The 17,705-nt window shown below is 29.8% G+C and overlaps 1 protein-coding gene across 1 annotated transcript; it reads left to right on the top strand.

Annotated features, from left to right (window-relative positions):
• The first annotated feature begins 12,618 nt into the window (after nt 1–12,618).
• On the top strand, nt 12,619–17,432 carry LOC111702701 (uncharacterized). The gene is made up of 6 exons (XM_023474468.1): nt 12,619–12,710; nt 14,083–14,118; nt 15,525–15,608; nt 16,254–16,346; nt 17,033–17,119; nt 17,278–17,432. Exons 3-6 carry the CDS (start codon nt 15,536–15,538, stop codon nt 17,397–17,399), a joined length of 375 nt encoding a protein of 124 aa, XP_023330236.1. The 5' UTR covers nt 12,619–12,710; nt 14,083–14,118; nt 15,525–15,535; the 3' UTR covers nt 17,400–17,432.
• Nucleotides 17,433–17,705: the final 273 nt, after the last annotated feature.

Here is a 17,705-nt window from a genome sequence, read left to right as displayed (position 1 = left end):
GACCGAGCCTCCGCTATGCAGTAAACGAGCCTCCATCATACAGCACAGCTTTTTTGATATCTTGGTTTTTTTTACGAACAATTTTAACCATTTTGATGTAATGGCATAAGAATTATACTAAAAATTAGAGTTATTTATTGATTGTCATGATTAGAAACATATATGGACTCATTTGTTTGTAAGATAATTACACTAAAACTTCAGCATTTCTTACGCAGAAAGGAAGCTTTTCTGGAGAAATATTTATGGAGTAAACTTAGCTTGTTTTGTTGTAATCTTTGATTTAAACAATACCTCTTTTTGAAAAAAATTTTAAAGTTTAAATAAATGATACAAATTTTCTAGATTAAATTTTAACTACAAAAAAGGTATTGCTTAAATCAACGATTTTGAAAGATGAAATTCAATTCATCTTCATTTCCTCCAAATATTTTCCTTTTCGTGTAAAAATCTTAAAAGTTCTATAAACCACTTTATTAGTAATAATTAGGCATTATTTATTTGTTCAAGTAGGTAATGGAGAGAAGGTATTGTGTTCAAGTAGGTAATGTAGTGAAGGTATTGTGTTCAAGTAGGTTATGTAGTGAAGGTATTGTGTTCAAGTATGTAATGTAGTGAAGGTATTGTGTTCAAGTAGGTAATGTAGTGAAGGTATTGTGTTCAAGTAGGTAATGTAGTGAAGGTATTGTGTTCAAGTAGGTAATGTAGTGAAGGTATTGTGTTCAAGTAGTTAATGGAGTAAAGTTATTGTGTTCAAGTAGGTAATGTAGTGGAGGTATTGTGTTCAAGTAGGAAATGGAGAGAAGGTATTGTGTTCAAGTAGGTAATGAAGTGAAGGTATTGTGTTCAAGCAGGTAATGGAGTAAAGTTATTGTGTTCAAGTAGGTAATGTAGTGGAGGTATTGTGTTCAAGTAAGTAATGTAGTGAAGGTATTGTGTTCAAGTAGGTAATGTAGTGAAGGTATTGTGTTCAAGTAGGTAATGTAGTGAAGGTATTGTGTTCAAGTAGGTAATGTAGTGAAGGTATTGTGTTTAAGTAGGTAATGTAGTGAAGGTATTGTGTTCAAGTAGGTAATGTAGTGAAGGATGATGGATCTAAGATCTAGAGAGAAAAGAATGATAAGATAGAACTAAACATTTTCCTTTACACTATCCCTCCATACATCTTACAGGGTCAGGGCTCAGGGGCCACACTTGAAAAAAACCTATAATTTTGTTCTAAATATCGACCGTACTTACCGAAATCATTTCTAACAAATTATTCAAAATTACACACAGAAAGTGAGGAGTTAAAAAAATATGAGGTTTACCGAACATTGTGCAATAATTTAAAAATTCTCTGTGTAAGTTCCTCTCTTCAGTATACACCCCTGTGTCTGTATTCCATCTTCTTTTTTTATCGAGGATTAATCTTGGCATTTTCTATTCAACCAAAACTATTACAACTATCCAAGTAAATAAGTATACAGGGTTTATATTCAATCTAAACTATATTCAAGTATATAAGTACAGAGTGTTTATATTCAATCTAAACTAAATTCAAGTATATAAGTACAGGGTTTATATTCTATCTAAACTATATTCAAGTATATAAGTACAGTGTTTTTATTCAATCTAAACTATATTCAATTATATAAGTATACAGGGTTTATATTCATTCTAAACTATATTCAAGTATATAAGTACAGGGTTTATATTCAATCTAAACTATATTCAAGTATATAAGTACTAGAAATTCAAGGCGCTTCGCGCCCTTCTTTCTAGCCTTAGAGGGCGCTTCGCGCCCATCTTCTAAATTAATTGTGAACATGTTCTCTTTGTGTACATCGTAAAACAAAACAAAAATAATTCGTGGATTTTCACAAAAAATTTCGTGGATTTTCAAAATTTTAAAAAATTTAATGAAGATCGAATTTTGATGGAGACAAATATTTAAAATTTCAATCATTCATAAACCTTCCCTGGGGTCCCTTGATGTCCCACAAAAAAATTTGGGCCCGATCGGTTCAGCTGTTTTGACGTTTATTGGATACAGACAAACAGACAAACAAGCCAAATTTATATATAGATACAGGGTTTATATTCATTCTAAACTATTTTCAAGTTTATAAGTATACAGGGTTTTCTATTCATTCTAAACTATATTCAAGTATATAAGTACAGGGTTTCTATTCATTCTAAACTATATATTCAAGTATATAAGTACGTATAAAATGATAATTTCATTATTGATATTATTTCAATTAACGACAAGAATGCAGTAAAAAATTATAGTTAACAACGTATCTGCATCTTTTTAAAAAAAATTAATTTTGAAAAAAATAATGATTTTTGACGGCGAAAAAATTGATTTTTGAAGAAGTAATCATTGATTTTTGAAAAAGATAAATGATTTTTAAAAAATATTTGATTTTTAAATCCTATTTTATCCCCAGAGTACCCATGGGTTCACTAAAAAATGTTAGCCAATTTTGGTCCAGCCGTTTGGCCAGCTATAGCTATAGCCTAAATTATCAACCAACTCGATTTTTAAAAATGTTTCGTAAAACTGTTTTGAAAACTAGTTTTTTAAAAACTTTTTGGTTCTTTATATAAAAAATATAAAAATTGGATGTGTTAAAAAAACAAAACAAAAAACCTTGAATGTATAAAGATTGGATTTGTTAAAAAAAAAACAAGAAAAAACCTTGAATGTATAAAAATTGGATTTGTCAAAAAAACAAAACAAAAAATCTTGAATGTATAAAAATTGGATTTGTCAAAAAAACAAAAATAATCTTAAATGTATAAAAATTGGATGTATTAATAAACAAGAAAAAACTTTGAATGAATTTAAATTGGATGTGTTAAAAAACCATAATAACCTTGAATGTATAAAAATAGAATGTGTTAAAAAGAAAAAAACCTTGAATGTATAAATATTGGATGTGTTAAAAAGAAGAAAAAACCTTGAATGTATAAAAATTGGATGTGTTAAATACAAGAAAAAACCTTGAATGTATAAAAATTGGACCTCCAATGATGTTCATTCCTTTTTTAATCTGTTATTACTTTTAAAATTATGAGTTTTTTAATTACAAAGCATTGTTCCGTTAGTTTTTATCCAATTGGTTCTTTGCGTAAACTTGCGGTTTTTTGGTCTGTCTTTTATGTGAAGAAGGAAGTGACGGTATTAAAACTTTAATTTAAAGTTTAACGCTATTTGAATGTTTATTTTGATAGTAGTTGCTAATTATTAGATTGTTTATCTGTCTAACTTTGAATTTTTAAACTGTATACAGATAAACATTAACTTTGTACCAGCTGTAAACATTACAATGCAAAATAAGAAAAGTGCTTAATGGGACTGTAGGCATAATTCAAGCCTACTGTCCGTATTTTACGTCAATTTCCAAACCATTTTAGAGAAAAAAACATACCGATATTTTCTGTCCTTGTTGTAAATCGGACTTCATCCGTTGTATATTGAGGATTACTTCTTATTCATTCCTTTTAATTATTTCTAAAAAGAAAGAATAAATGTTAGAAAAATTTGTTAACACAATGCATGTAGTCTAATTTATTTTGTGTTTCCAAAAAATAACATTATGTAATCTCGTTTAGTGAAGTTTTTTACGATTAAGAGGCGAAAACACTCCTGTATGCCGAGTCCATTAGCGCCTGATGCAATCAGGGTTCAGCCATGTCTTTGGTGTCTATTCTGAACCAATAGAAATAGTATGGCGGTAACATCTATCTTTCTATCTTGCTCATTATCCAATGAATCCTATAATCAGCTCTATTAGTAAATGGAAATATTTACTACTATTGAAACTATGAGATAGAATTGATAGAGATATTTCTCATAGCTTCAGATTGCTATGAAAGTTACATTAATTTTCAATACAGAGCCATGGCTTTAAAGTGTTGCAACGTTTTGGCATTTGATTTACTTCATTAACTATTATTTTTTCTACACCTATATATATATATATACGTATTATCTATATAATAATACTGCTCTTTGCTCATCATATACAGAGCGTCCCATATCATATTAGATTATCTCCAATCTTTAACACCAAAATAAACCCTTAATACTCGAAAAACTTATCATTTTCCGCAAGAAAATTCTTATATAAGCCTTATGTTATTTTTCAAAATGATTCATTCTAATGAAATTTTCTAATTAGTCCCGAAAATCGTAATTTAGACCCGTTCTCGGTCTAATATGATTTGGGACAACCTGTATATATGCTGGCTAAATGGATGGACCAAATTAGCTGACTAATATTTTGAGGCAACCTATCTTATGACATATGTGAAAAAAATATTTCTATTATAGAACTTGTTTCTAGCTTTGGGTATTTCAGAAGTACTTGATAAAATTACCATAGATTTTTGCGTTAAAGTCAAGGAGTATGAAATATTATAGAACTTGTTTCTAGCTTTGGGTATTCCTTCTCACAGTTCAGAACTGACTTATAAAAAACGTAAAAACAATCGATTAAAGGTTACTTTTTAACCGTTTTTAGGAAAATGTTGGAGTAAATAAAGTTACTTCTTGGTTAGGGAAAACATTTGAACGTTTTGACAGCCCAGGAAAAATACAATAAGGATAATTATTTACCCCCCCCCCCCCTCTTTTTACTTAGGGATTCGTGGATTCGAATATTCATTAGAATATCCCAAAGCATGGAAATTCTGATATCATACATAGAACTATAATATTTAAAGGTTCGCTGAAAATTTACTTTCTATTAGATTAGATTTAGCTGAATCTATAGCTGTAGTCTATAAGAACCCATATTATTTATTACTCTCGTGTTAACTTTATAGAATTGTAATATTTCAGATGCTATACATAGTAGTAGGAGTAGTGGTAGTAAACTTTTTAGAATAGTAATATTTCAGATTCTATATAAAGTAGTAGGAGTAGGTGGTAGTAAACTTTATAGAATAGTAATATTTCAGATGCTATACATAGTAGTAGTAGTAGTAGGTGGTAGTTGACTTTATAGAATTGTAATATTTTAGATGAAAATAGTAGGAGTAGTTAGTAATCAACCAAAGAAGGTTAAATCAACCTAAGTGTAAAAATATGCTGTTAACAAAATTATTTACTTCTCGTTCCACTATTAGTTTGGTTTGATTTCTGTTAAGTTTCTAATTGTGAGCCTTAAATTGCGACCTGAAACTCTTAACCCTATTCCTACTGGGAGAGGGGTGGTCAAAAAAACTCCCTCCCCCCCTTACATCCTTGTGTTTTTAACATAACTCAAAAAATACATGTTCGATCGAATTTTCAATTTTTTTTAGTTTTAGTTTTAGTTTAGGCATACTTCTTCCAGTCCTTGGATTTCCCATTGACAAAGAAAACCAGATTGCAAAATTTTTCATAGAAATTTGCATAAGTTCTTACAAAGCCTTTTGTAAATTTTTAGTTTTTCTTGATTACACACTTTTAATAATTGTGCAATTCCAAATTTGAATTCGCTGGGTCAAGAGCTTATCAAAAATGTATAATTTGTCATATTTTGCGCAATTTTGGTTTTAGCATAGTTTTTGCAAAATACCTGGATTTCGCAAAACATATTAAACAAGATTTTGCTGATTATTAAAGAAGAGTCAAAGGGCTTTTCTAAAATGTATAAAAAGCTAAGGGTTAGTGTCAGAATATGGAGGTGAAGGGGAAACCCCTTCTGATGTCGCATTCATCGTGATTGAACATCGTGGAATTTTCAATTACCCTTTAATTCTTTGAATGATCAACAAGGCATAAGATATTTAGTTTTTTTTTTGTTAAAAATAAGATAGATATTTTATACTGTGGATAATTCATTCGACTCTGGAATAGGTTCAAGTCACTCGAGATATCATTTTTAAAGCTACTGGGAAAATTGTTTTAACAACATTAAACATTCAATTGATTGCTCAAATGTCGTCTTCTATTGCAGAGTTTTGTGTGCCCCACTGTAATATTTGCATATGTAAGCACCAAAGATTAAAAACAACACAGAAATAACACTAGATGTCGTCTTTTAAAGATTTAGGGGTTTTCTTTCACAATGACACTGAGGCAGAGGCCAAAAAAAGTTACGTGCGTGCGGCGTGCAACAGACTCTCCCTCTGTCTTGTAATTCAACGCAATAAGCGCGTAACTTCTTTTGGCTTCTGCCTCAGGGTTCTATCTGTGTTGTTATTAATCTATGGTAAGCACAAACAGTATTCCCTGTATGTATTCTTAAAGGAAAATTAGTTATTATACAATGCATATATTTGTACGAGAAGAACAGCTTAGAGAAAAATGTTTAAAATGTGTGCTAATACATGCGCAACACATTCCTGTGTATTTAGTTTTCAAATTTTAACAATACTTGTAGGACTTGTAGATAGTCTGTAGATACAAGGATATCATTATTTTTTACAATACTTGTAGATAAACTGTGGATACAAGGATATCATTATTTTCTACAATACTTGTAGATAGACTGTACATACAAGGATATTATTATTTTTTACAAATGTTTCAAAGTACTAAAGAAAACACTTTTGGGTCTGAACATTGTATTCGTTGGAAAATCTAAAAAACTGAGTTTATCATCGTTTTTTAAATTTATCTTTGTTCAAAAAGTATAAAAAATTTAATGTATTATGTATCTCCAATGCCATTAACTTTATACAAATAATATAAGGAAAAGTGATTAAATTTTTGGCAAATATTTAAAAGTGATAAGAAGAAAATAACACTAACGTAGTTTTGCTAAAATTCAGATATAATTTTTTTGGACAAAACAAAAGTGGTTCTAAACTTTCAATGCGTTGGATAATTTAAAAACTGTTGCCCATAAATCCTCATATCGAGTATAATGTCGTCTTTACCACCCTCCTCATATCTCGGAGTAATCCAAACCAAACAATTTCTCCGACACTACCTCTGTACCCCGACAAAGGAAAATTGATGAAGTAAAACGTTTTAAAATCGTTTTCTCAGTATGTTTACTAAAATTCTAGACATTTCATTCGTTGGATAATTTAAAAACTGTGTTTATCATTGTTTTCAAATTTTTTCTTGGTTTAAAAAAGAATAAAAAATGAATGCCTCTCCATTGCAATTAACTTTCTACAAATGAAATAGGGAAATAGTGATTTTACGAATTTGACAAATTTGAAACTTGTCAAATCTTGTCAAATTTGGTATATTGACCAAAAATCAAAATGTTAAAAATAGAACAATGTACGTTTTGAATTGTATTTTTTATAAATTCAAATTTGTTTAACCAAATTTGTTTCAAAGATTTCATGAAAATTTTTTGAAAAATTTAAAACAGTGGCTTTATAGCTTTTTAATTAGCAATTGTGTTTTAAAAAGCATAGAAAAAATAAATGTTTTTCCACTGCAAAACCCATGCAACAGTTTTTATATGTAATAATGGCATAACACAATAATAAAAGAGTTCTTATGTATGTATCCCATCTACAAATAAAATATTTATTTACATCACAATCTTCATGAATTATGAAAGATGTTGTTGTTTGATGAGACAAAATAAAAGAAATAAAAAGCAGAAATTGAAAAACTTTTGCTATTGTTTTGTTATGCGACAAATGGAAAAACATAAAATATTTGTTGAACTTGCATTATGTCAATTTTGCAATTCATATTATTTGTTAGGGGCATGAGCCGAGTGGCGCTAAAAGAGATTTGGACTTCAACTAGTTTTTTTCACTTTTTTTACACTTTTTGTCAAAAAACTTATTCTTTTTCTCTGACCTATATAACCTAACAAATTGGGAAATACAAAACAGTATCCTGTAGATTTGTTTATGTTTTAAAATATGTGTGACAATAAACATGTAAATTCGGTGACGATTTTTAAATCTTCCTAAATTTATTTAGTTGGAAATCTAAATGTGTTTTTATTAAATATCCAAAAAATTCAATTTATTTTTAATTTCTTTTCTTAGTTTTTTAAATACATGAATGTTGATTATAAAAGCTTATTTACACCTTTTATTAAAAATTTGAATTATTTCGAAAAGAATAACATGTACTGCAATTCTAAAGAATAACATGTACTGCATTTCTAAATAGTTCAGGAAGTAAATAAAAAGTCACTTTGAATTACGTGGACTTTTCCTAAAGGGACTGTACAGGAAAAATGAAAGGGGGTAAAGTCTGAAACCTAAGTATTTTAGGAATTGATCGAGACCTATAAGAGTTCTATCTAATGTTCCTGTCTCGAGAAATTGTTATAAAACAGTATCAAAATTATACCAAAACTCATATATGCAAGATTTGGTATAAGATTCTAAGTTTTAAACAGATCATATTCAGCAAATCTTATATATATAAGTTTTGGTATAACTTTGGCACAGTTTCATATCAATTTCTTGAAACAGGAACATCAGATATAGAACTCTTACAAGTCTCGTCAACTCCTGAAGTTCTTAGGTTTCAACCTATACCCCTTTCATTTTTCTTCACAGTCCCTTTAAGTCAACATCTTTTCTAAAAAATCTTGCATTTTTTGCCGACGTGAGAATATGATTCCAGACTCCGGTTAGAGAGTAAACACCGGAGTAGACTCTCTACTCTTCGCTAGTGTCAAAGTATATTCTCTTCTCTCCGCCCAGCTTCACAGAATATCAGTATTTAGAGATTTCCCGCTCCGAGAGGAGGGTTTAAGAAAATGTTAGATACATCCGAACATTTTCATCGAAATATTGAACTTTCCGAACCCATTTAGAAATTGCAAATATTTTGTTCAAAAGCAGAATGTTCAGGATCAAAATATTTAAAATTTCGCACAAAATATTATGATTCAAACAGTTAGCTGAGAACCCCTAAAACTCTGAAATTACGAAAAAATTCCGAACGGTATATTTTACAAAGCTTTTTTGTCCGTAAATCTTTTTTGTAATGTGGTTTTCCCAACGAGGTTTTAGTGTATAGAGTGATGATGTACACTAATCCTTATCTAATTGTATAGGCCAGGAACAGGGGGGATGATAGTTCTCTACCTGTGTGCTCAGTTAGCTGTACTGTACACTGACAACTGTTTACTAATATTGATATACTATAGGTTAGGCCAGAATCAACTTAAAATAAACAAATATGCAGTACGCTCTCGGTATAGTTTATGGCCTATAAAATTAGTAAAGGATTAGCGTACATCATCACTCTATACACTATAACCTCGTTGACCAGGAACTATACCGAGAGCGTACTGCATATTTGATTATTATAAGCAGATTCTGGCCTAGCCTATAGTATATCAATATTAGTAAACAGTTGTAAGTGTACAGTACAGCTAACTGAGAACACAGGTAGAGAACTATCATCCCCCCTGGGTTTTCTGATATAAATGGTACCATTTTCAGTGGTTAAAAATTACAAATGCATTTATTCATGTTCTCAAAAAATTTTTTTTTTTAATTATGTATTTTTCATTTCCATTTTCTTATTGTCTTCATAGTCTAATTTTTTTTTCAAACTGCAACTCGTAGAATCCCTAATTTTTACAAAAAAGGCCGAAAAAGAAAATATATGATTGCAACAGTTTTTTAGAATTTATTTTCTACTAAATAATATTCCCTTATATTTCCCTTTTGACCCTCTCCTCCCTCCCATTTTTTCCTTCCTTTCCTAGATATATTCCATCCTTCCCTAGATATGTTCAATCCTTTCCTAGATATATTACCTCCTTCATTTGATGTATTACATCCTTTCCTGGATATATTACATCCTTTCAAAGATAAATTCTATCCTTTCCTTGATACATTCCACTCTTTCTTAGGTATATTCAATCCTTTCCCAGATATATTCCATCCTTTCATAGATATATTCCATCCTTTCCTAGATATATTCCATCCTTTCCTAGATATATTCCATCTCCATCCATTCCTAGATACTTTCCTTCCTTTCCTAGATATATTCCATCCTTTCCTAGATATATTCCTTCCTTCCCTAGATATATTCCATCCTTTCCTAGATATATTCCATCCTTTCCTAGATATATTACATCCTTTCCTAGATATATTCCATCCTTTCCAAGATATGTTTCATCCTTTCCTAGATATGTTTCATCCTTTCCTAGATATATTACATCCTTTCCTAGATATATTCCATCCTTTCCTAGATATATTACATCCTTTCCTAGATATATTCCATCCATTCCTGGATACATTCCATCCTGTCCTAGATACTTTCCTTCCTTTATTTGATATATTACCTCCTTTATTTGATGTATTACATCCTTTCCTAGATACGTTACATCCTTTCATAGATAAATTCTATCCTTTCCTTGATACATTCCACTCTTTCTTAGGTATATTCAATCCTTTCCCAGATATATTACATCCTTTCCTATCTAAATACGTTCCACCCTTTCTAAGAAAATGACGACCTACATAAATTCATTGATTTTACACCTAATTTCTAATATCTGCTCATGTTATTGTGAAAGTCTCTGAGGGTATTTTACTTTTGATAAATGTATTGTAGGATAATGTAGGAAACACTATTTCTATTAGTTTTCCAAAATCTAATTTACTGTCATCATTTTTCTGTGAAAGGATTGTTTTGAAAGTTTGTTCACCTTTTAAGAAATAATTTAAACCCAACATTTTTGTTATTAGGACGCAGCTAAGCCTTCCTTGCCCCTGACAGATTTCCCTGAGCTTTAAAAATTTTCATTCTTTTTTTGTCTTAATGCATAGATAAGGTAAACCATACAGGAAGAGAGTTTTAAGGTAACAATGAGCCGGGGGTCTAAAAGGCAAATCAAATTTGGATTCGATCGCTACTAATGTTTAACTCTACAGCGTTCTTAAGGAAATATGCTTTATCAGAAGAGCGGAGAGTTCATTTAGATTTTTCAAATTGCATGATACCACTTAAACAATAAATAATTCAATTATAAATATAACTGAGACCGTATTTACAGAATTTGAGCCGCGGCTTAAATTTAAGCTGCAGCTCAAATATGGTTGGTTTCACTTAAAATTCTATTAAAGTTTTCCATTTTTAAGCCGGCGCTCAATTGAAACCGGTTTTTGGAGGATTTGAATCGCGGTTTAAATTCATTAATTTCGGACACTGGTCATAGATATTACCATAAATAATTAAAATTCAAATTTAATAATATATATATATATATATATATACATATATCAGCGAAAACGCAAAAATCTTCTTATAACGTTTTATTTAACACAGTGTTTTATGCATATTATGCATCATCATTTATACAAATATTTATGCTATAAAGCAATAATCAGCTTCTCAGTTTTTATATTTATTTATACAAACTGTTTCATATCTCTCGATCCTCATCAGGCAATAAACATGGTTTAACTGATGCTTTATAAATATATATAAATATATATACATCTATATATTTATATATAAGAGCGAAGAGCTTATCATATAGATAAAGAGACGTTTTTTAATAAGCGTAAAAGTCATATTAAAATTTTTATAATAATACTTTTATGTTTTCTTCAAAATTAAATTTGGAAGCAATGATTAAACAGAATAAATGCAAGTTAAATTTCTTGAAAGATCTTATTCTGGCTATTTTTTAAAACACTGTCAAAAGTCAAATGACTCTCCACTTTTGGAGGACAGCACCCTAAATAAAAAGATCTTCATGTTTCTCTGTTTAAAAATAAATATTTTCAACTGTTTTGACTCACTATTTCTGTAAACTCCTATTTAAGGGCCACTGGAAATTAATATATTAACACGGAAAAGAATTTGATCGCAATAAAAATTTTTTTCAATCATCTTAATTATGAAGTTTTACAAGAACCCCTTCCCTGTGTATCTCTGCAAACCTAGAATTCAAATTTAGAAACGGAAATCGAAATTTGCATTTTTCTAGCAAAGATGTGGGCCAACAGAGATTCCTATTTTAATTATTAAAAATATATATTTTATCATCAAAGTTTTGATTATGTTAAAAGAATAAATCTTAACTACAAAGGAACCCTTTTTGAATGAAAAATGTAAAGTTCAAATAAAATCCGAATTTTCAATTAAATTATTCAAAGAAACCTTCTCTGCATAGAGAATAGAAGGAATTCAAGTCTAGAATAAATTTTTAATTGAACTTTGTTCATTTTTGTCCTTTTTTTACTTCGTCAAATGTCTTATTAAAAACTTAAAAACAGAACATTCGTTGTAGATTCTTAATATTTCAATTAGAATTAAAATGCTTAAAATTTAGGGGATAGAAATTTAATCCTATACTTTTCTTGAGAATATTTAATATTTTAACAAAATTTAGAAAATTTAAAGATCTAATGAATTATTTTCAAGTATGCTCTTACCTGTTGATGTTAAAATTGAAATTTATCAACAATTATTGTGTGTGGGGGGGGGGTGATTGAATTAAAATTTTCAAGTTTAATTTTCGTATTTCACTGTAAAGGTATAAGCACATGTACCCGTACATATGTACATAGTGTCTCTGAAAAAAAGTGCATTCGCTGTCGTAAAAAGTTCTTTTGGCCTCCAGGGAGTACAATAATGTATTTATAAATACATTAAAAATGTTACACAACATGTTTTTTCTTCATACTTTAATAAGAAACAAAATTTTTATTATTTTTCAAGCTTAAACGGGGTATAGAAAACTGGGTAGAAAACTCGGGAGAAAACTCGGGAAAAACTCGGTAGAAAACTTGGGAAAAACTGGGGAAAAAACTCGGTAGAAAACCACAAGGCACAGATTATACAGATTTAAACGTTCAAAGGTCGGAATTAATGAATATTGAGAAGTGGTTGAACTAAGTACGGTTCGTTTAACAACTTCTCTTGAATGAACAAGAAGTAGTTCAACTATCAGTACCTAGATAAAACACTTATCATTAGTATCAACGTGTCTGTACTTTCAACCCCAATCAGATTGATCTTCCATAATATATTCCGCTAACAGATCGAAACTTATAAAAGCCATAGTAAGTTTCGAGCGAGAAAGTGTTTTAGTTTATAAATAAAAACCCTTGAAGTAAAAATATCTGAGATCAGATAAAATGAAAAATGATAAAAATGATCCTTAATGTGAAGATCTATGCTTGATCCCTTCATTTTATTCATCCCTGCAGGGGATGATCAACACGGGCGGGATACCAGAGAGAGAGCTTAAATTAATCCTGCCTAAGAGAGAGATCAATGCTTGATTCCAAGATTTACCAATCAAAATGTCTGACTTCTGAAGAAATTCATTTTAAATGTTTAATCCCGGCATAAAGTATTTCTTCTGAAATTAGACTAAGATTGTTTAGTTTAAAACAGGATATTTGAGAAAAGGAAAAAACGGTAACATTAGTCAACATTCTCTTTGTAAATGTGGGCGCAGTTATTCAGATGCTCAAATGAAAGGCAGGATAAGGAAGGATAAGGAAGGATAAGGAAGGATAAGGAAGGAAAGGAAGGAAAGGAAGGCGCGCATTCAATCAGGTTGAACAATGAGAACGCACTTTGCAGATGACACACTTTATTTAGATGTAAAAATGAAGCTTTGCACTGAAAAAAATGATTCCTTTTCAAAAGTGTCATTTTTAAATGAAAAGGGTAGAAAAGAACAAATGTGTTAATGTAGAATTTCCATCTAATTTATTTCATATTATTTCATCAAAATTTTGAGGACCTTATATTAATATATCTGAATGAAATTTGAGGGTTGGTTAGCAATTATCTATTTTCACATTTTTTCTGCTAAATTTTTTTGTGTTACCACGTGAGTTTAAAAAATGAAAACAATGTTCCAAAATATGGAAAAAATATCATGCCTAGAATGAATGAAACAAATTTTTTTGGTGTAGAAATTTATTAAGTATAGGGCTAAAAATGCATGATCCGTGCCTACTGTATATGCAGTTCGTTGTACTGTCCAGACAAGATACCCAGTGCAGATTCGACCAGCCCGTTTTATGCAACAAATGTAGCCTGGTAGTGATCACACCTGATACAGTATGTATTTATACTTAATCTGTATAATATACATATATGTGTATACTTTTTAACTTTTATTCCCAACACTATAACAACAACAAAAAAGAAATATAACAAATCTGTGTAATCTGTTATTCAAGTATTGGCCGGGATATAATGAGGCGGGAGAGATGAAGGTGAACAATATATTTTATAAAAATCTCTTTGAATACAATGCATCCCCCTCCTAAATTTTTAGATGCGTAGCATTTCTAAGTTTTTGAAAGTCAACTCGGATTTATGTCAAAACTTGGTCAGATTTTCTGTGAAAAACTGAAATAAATGCAAAAACCATTTTTTCAAATGAAAATTTCAAAAGAACCAATAAATTCATAATTTAAAAATAAGCTAAGTTTTTACTGGTTTTTGTCAAATCTTAAGCGGAATGTTGTCAGGCAAAAACTGAATTACATGATTTTTTTTTTATAAAAAACTAAGATTTCGTTTATAAAAGTGTACTCCGACTCTTCGCCTTTAAACAACAGAGTATCCCAGTTGAACTAAGCTTAAAAAGGACCGTCACGCCCCTCTTTTTATATAATAATTGCAATGTTTTATTTTACTTTAACAGTTGCCATTTTTCATTGTACATTTTCCATTGTTATACATTATATAAAAACAAACTGAAGTCAGACTTACGGATTATTTTGTTTCTTAAAGCGGATTTAAAATTTTTTCAGAAATCAAAATTTTTTGAGTAAAAAATTCATCTTTTCAAACCAAAAACATTATTTAAAAAGTTATGGGACCAAATTTGGGTTCAGCTGAAGTGTCTGGTTTGATTTTTGAAAAAAAAATTCGAATTTTGTTCAGCCTATTTTATCCCAGGAGTACTTAAGGGTATTTTGTTCAGCCTATTTTATCCCAGGGGTACTTAAGGGATTTTGTTCAGCCTATTTTATCCCAGGGGTACTTAAGGGGATTTTGTTCAGCCTATTTTATCCCAGGGGTACTTAAGGGGATTTTGTTCAGCCTATTTTATCCCAGGGGTACTTAAGGGACTTTGTTCAGCCTATTTTATCCCAGGAGTACTTAAGGGTATTTTGTTCAGCCTATTTTATCCCAGGGGTACTTAAGGGTTCCCCCAAAAAAATTTTAGCCCATTCGGTCCAGTCATTTGGCCAGCCATAGCTAACATATACACAATCAAATATATATAAAATTCAGCCCATTCGGTCCAGTCATTTGGCCAGCCATAGCTAACATATACACAATCAAATATATATAAAATTCAGCCCATTCGGTCCAGTCATTTGGCCAGCCATAGCTAACAAATACACAAGCAAATATATATAAAATTCAGCCCATTCGGTCCAGTCATTTGGCCAGCCATAGCTAACATATACACAATCAAATATATATAAAAGTGAAGATTTTTACTTTATAGATATTTGGTTTGCCTAGAACATTTTTTATTCGAATTTCAAATAAATCCGTGCAAGTAGCAAACTAAACTAAACTAAAAGCCTAATCTGTAAAATGATAAAACTACGATTTAACCCCCAACCCCCACATTTTATATATATATTGTTGGTGTGCTAAGGATGAAAGGGTATGAAGAAGGTTAAATGGATTCAGATAAATCTTATCCTTGGCATTCTCCTAGTTAACCCCACTCAGGGTTCAGGTCAGTTTAAAGATACCATTGAATCAATCAATTGATCGATAATGCAATCAAACTTTATTAATCAATCAACCAAATCATTTATTTATCAACAATTCATCCATTCGTTTAGTTAACCCCCCACTCAATAATCAATTTATAAAATAACCAATTTATAAAATAATCAATTTATTAATCAATTAATTTATTTATAAATCAATTTATTAATTAATCAATTTATCTAATAATCAATTTATGTAATAATCAAGTTATTAAATAATCAATTTATCAAAAAATCAATTTATCAAAAAATCAATTTATCAAATAATCAAGTTATCAAATAATCAATTTATCAAAAATCAATTTGTGAAATAATCAATTTATTAATCAATCAATTTATTTATAAATCAATTTATTAATCGATCAATTTATAAAATAATCAATTTATTCATTAATTCATTATTAAGCAGTTATTAATTCTTTTTTCATTATTTATTTATTTTCGAATTTAATCGATTGAATATTAAATAAATTTATTTTCAGACCATGTAATCAATATTAACATTTGGAAAGTATATTTTCAGAAAAGCTGCCAAAATATTGTATTAATTTACATTAAGCTCACTGAAGAAACTAAACCTTCAGATAAACATAATAAATATATTTCAGCGGATCAGCTAAAATGTTACACAGATAAACAGGGTCTCAAATTTGCCTGGTGTGAGAAGCAACTAAAGACCTGCTACACAAAATTTGATAATAGTAAGTATAAATAGTCTAGGATGCAGTGTTAATCTATATAATAAAGCTCTTCGCTCATATATATGTGTGTGTGTTAACAATAGTTTGCTAAACGGCTGAACCGAATTGGATGAAATTTCTTAAGGGAACGATTGAATATACACCGAGGTGAAAATACTAAAAAATCGAAATTTTTTTTCAAGTTTTTAAAATTTCACGGGCAATTCTTTTAAATTCGATTATTTTACTAATTCCACGGGCAACGCCGGGCACTTAAGCTAGTCTCTAATAAAGCTCTTCGGTCATATGTAAGCTAAAGCTAGCCTAACAGCTGGACCAAAATGGTCAAAAAAAAGTTTTCTTTTAATTAATTTTTTTTCCAGAATCGAATTTTTTAAATCGGGCAACGCCGGGCACTTCAGCTATAAAAAAAAACATAATTCAATGAAAACCCAAATATTTATTTTTATGTAGAATTAACTTCTAAACAATATTTACATACTACAAAATATGACTCCATAATGACCATAAATTTGTTTAAACGGTTTTTTTTAGATGCATATCATTTACTTTGTATTTTTACAAGCAATTCAAATTCGATTTGAGTTAAAAGCATTTTCTGTATTTCTGTATATCTAAAATTATGTTATTATGTATTTCTGTGTTTCTATATTTCCGTATATCTGTATTTTCATATTTTATTTTAGAGGGTTTAGTCATGGGACGTGGTTGCTCGAGCCGGCCCGGTGTTTTCCATACACAATGTGACAGCCATGTTGGATCGGATCACAAGGGTAATATATCAAAAGAAATTAAATATTCTTATTCTATAATATTGAGAAAGATATGAATCATGTCGCCATTTTCTATATTTTCCCCTGTTTATCATCTATTCATATTTATCAATGTGTCATGGCTGACATTTCCCCTCAACTCATTTGTTTTTGTTTAGAGATATTCTGCTACTGCAGCTACAGTCTGTGTAATGGCGTGGGTGCGAGCCAAACCAAACATATCCCGTGGTTTTCCGCCATCTTGTTTTCGTTGTTGCATGTAACTGTTTCATGGGCATAAATTTATGCTCAAATAAATCATGAAAAATTTTAAGATTTTTTTCTATTTCAATCCTTTGTTCGTCCAATCCATAAGGCTCACTTTCCTTAAAAGTTAATTCAAATTTTTTATCTTTTGATTTAGAAACATCTCTTCTGCCTTGAAAAAAGTATTCGAATTTTTCACTACCTTTTTTTAGCATCAAAGAGGAAGATATCATCGTTATTCTATCTAATAGGTTTTTAATTTTGTCAATTTCAGTCTTTGTCTCTGTTGCAGAAATGTAAAAGCCACTCTTACGAAGAAACCACAATTGAAAATTATCAA

The sequence above is a fragment of the Eurytemora carolleeae genome, unplaced genomic scaffold (genome assembly GCF_000591075.1).
Source record: "Eurytemora carolleeae unplaced genomic scaffold, Eaff_2.0 scaffold7, whole genome shotgun sequence".
Classification (NCBI taxonomy): Eukaryota; Metazoa; Arthropoda; class Copepoda; order Calanoida; family Temoridae; genus Eurytemora; species Eurytemora carolleeae.
This window is presented reverse-complemented; position numbering and strand designations above follow the sequence as displayed.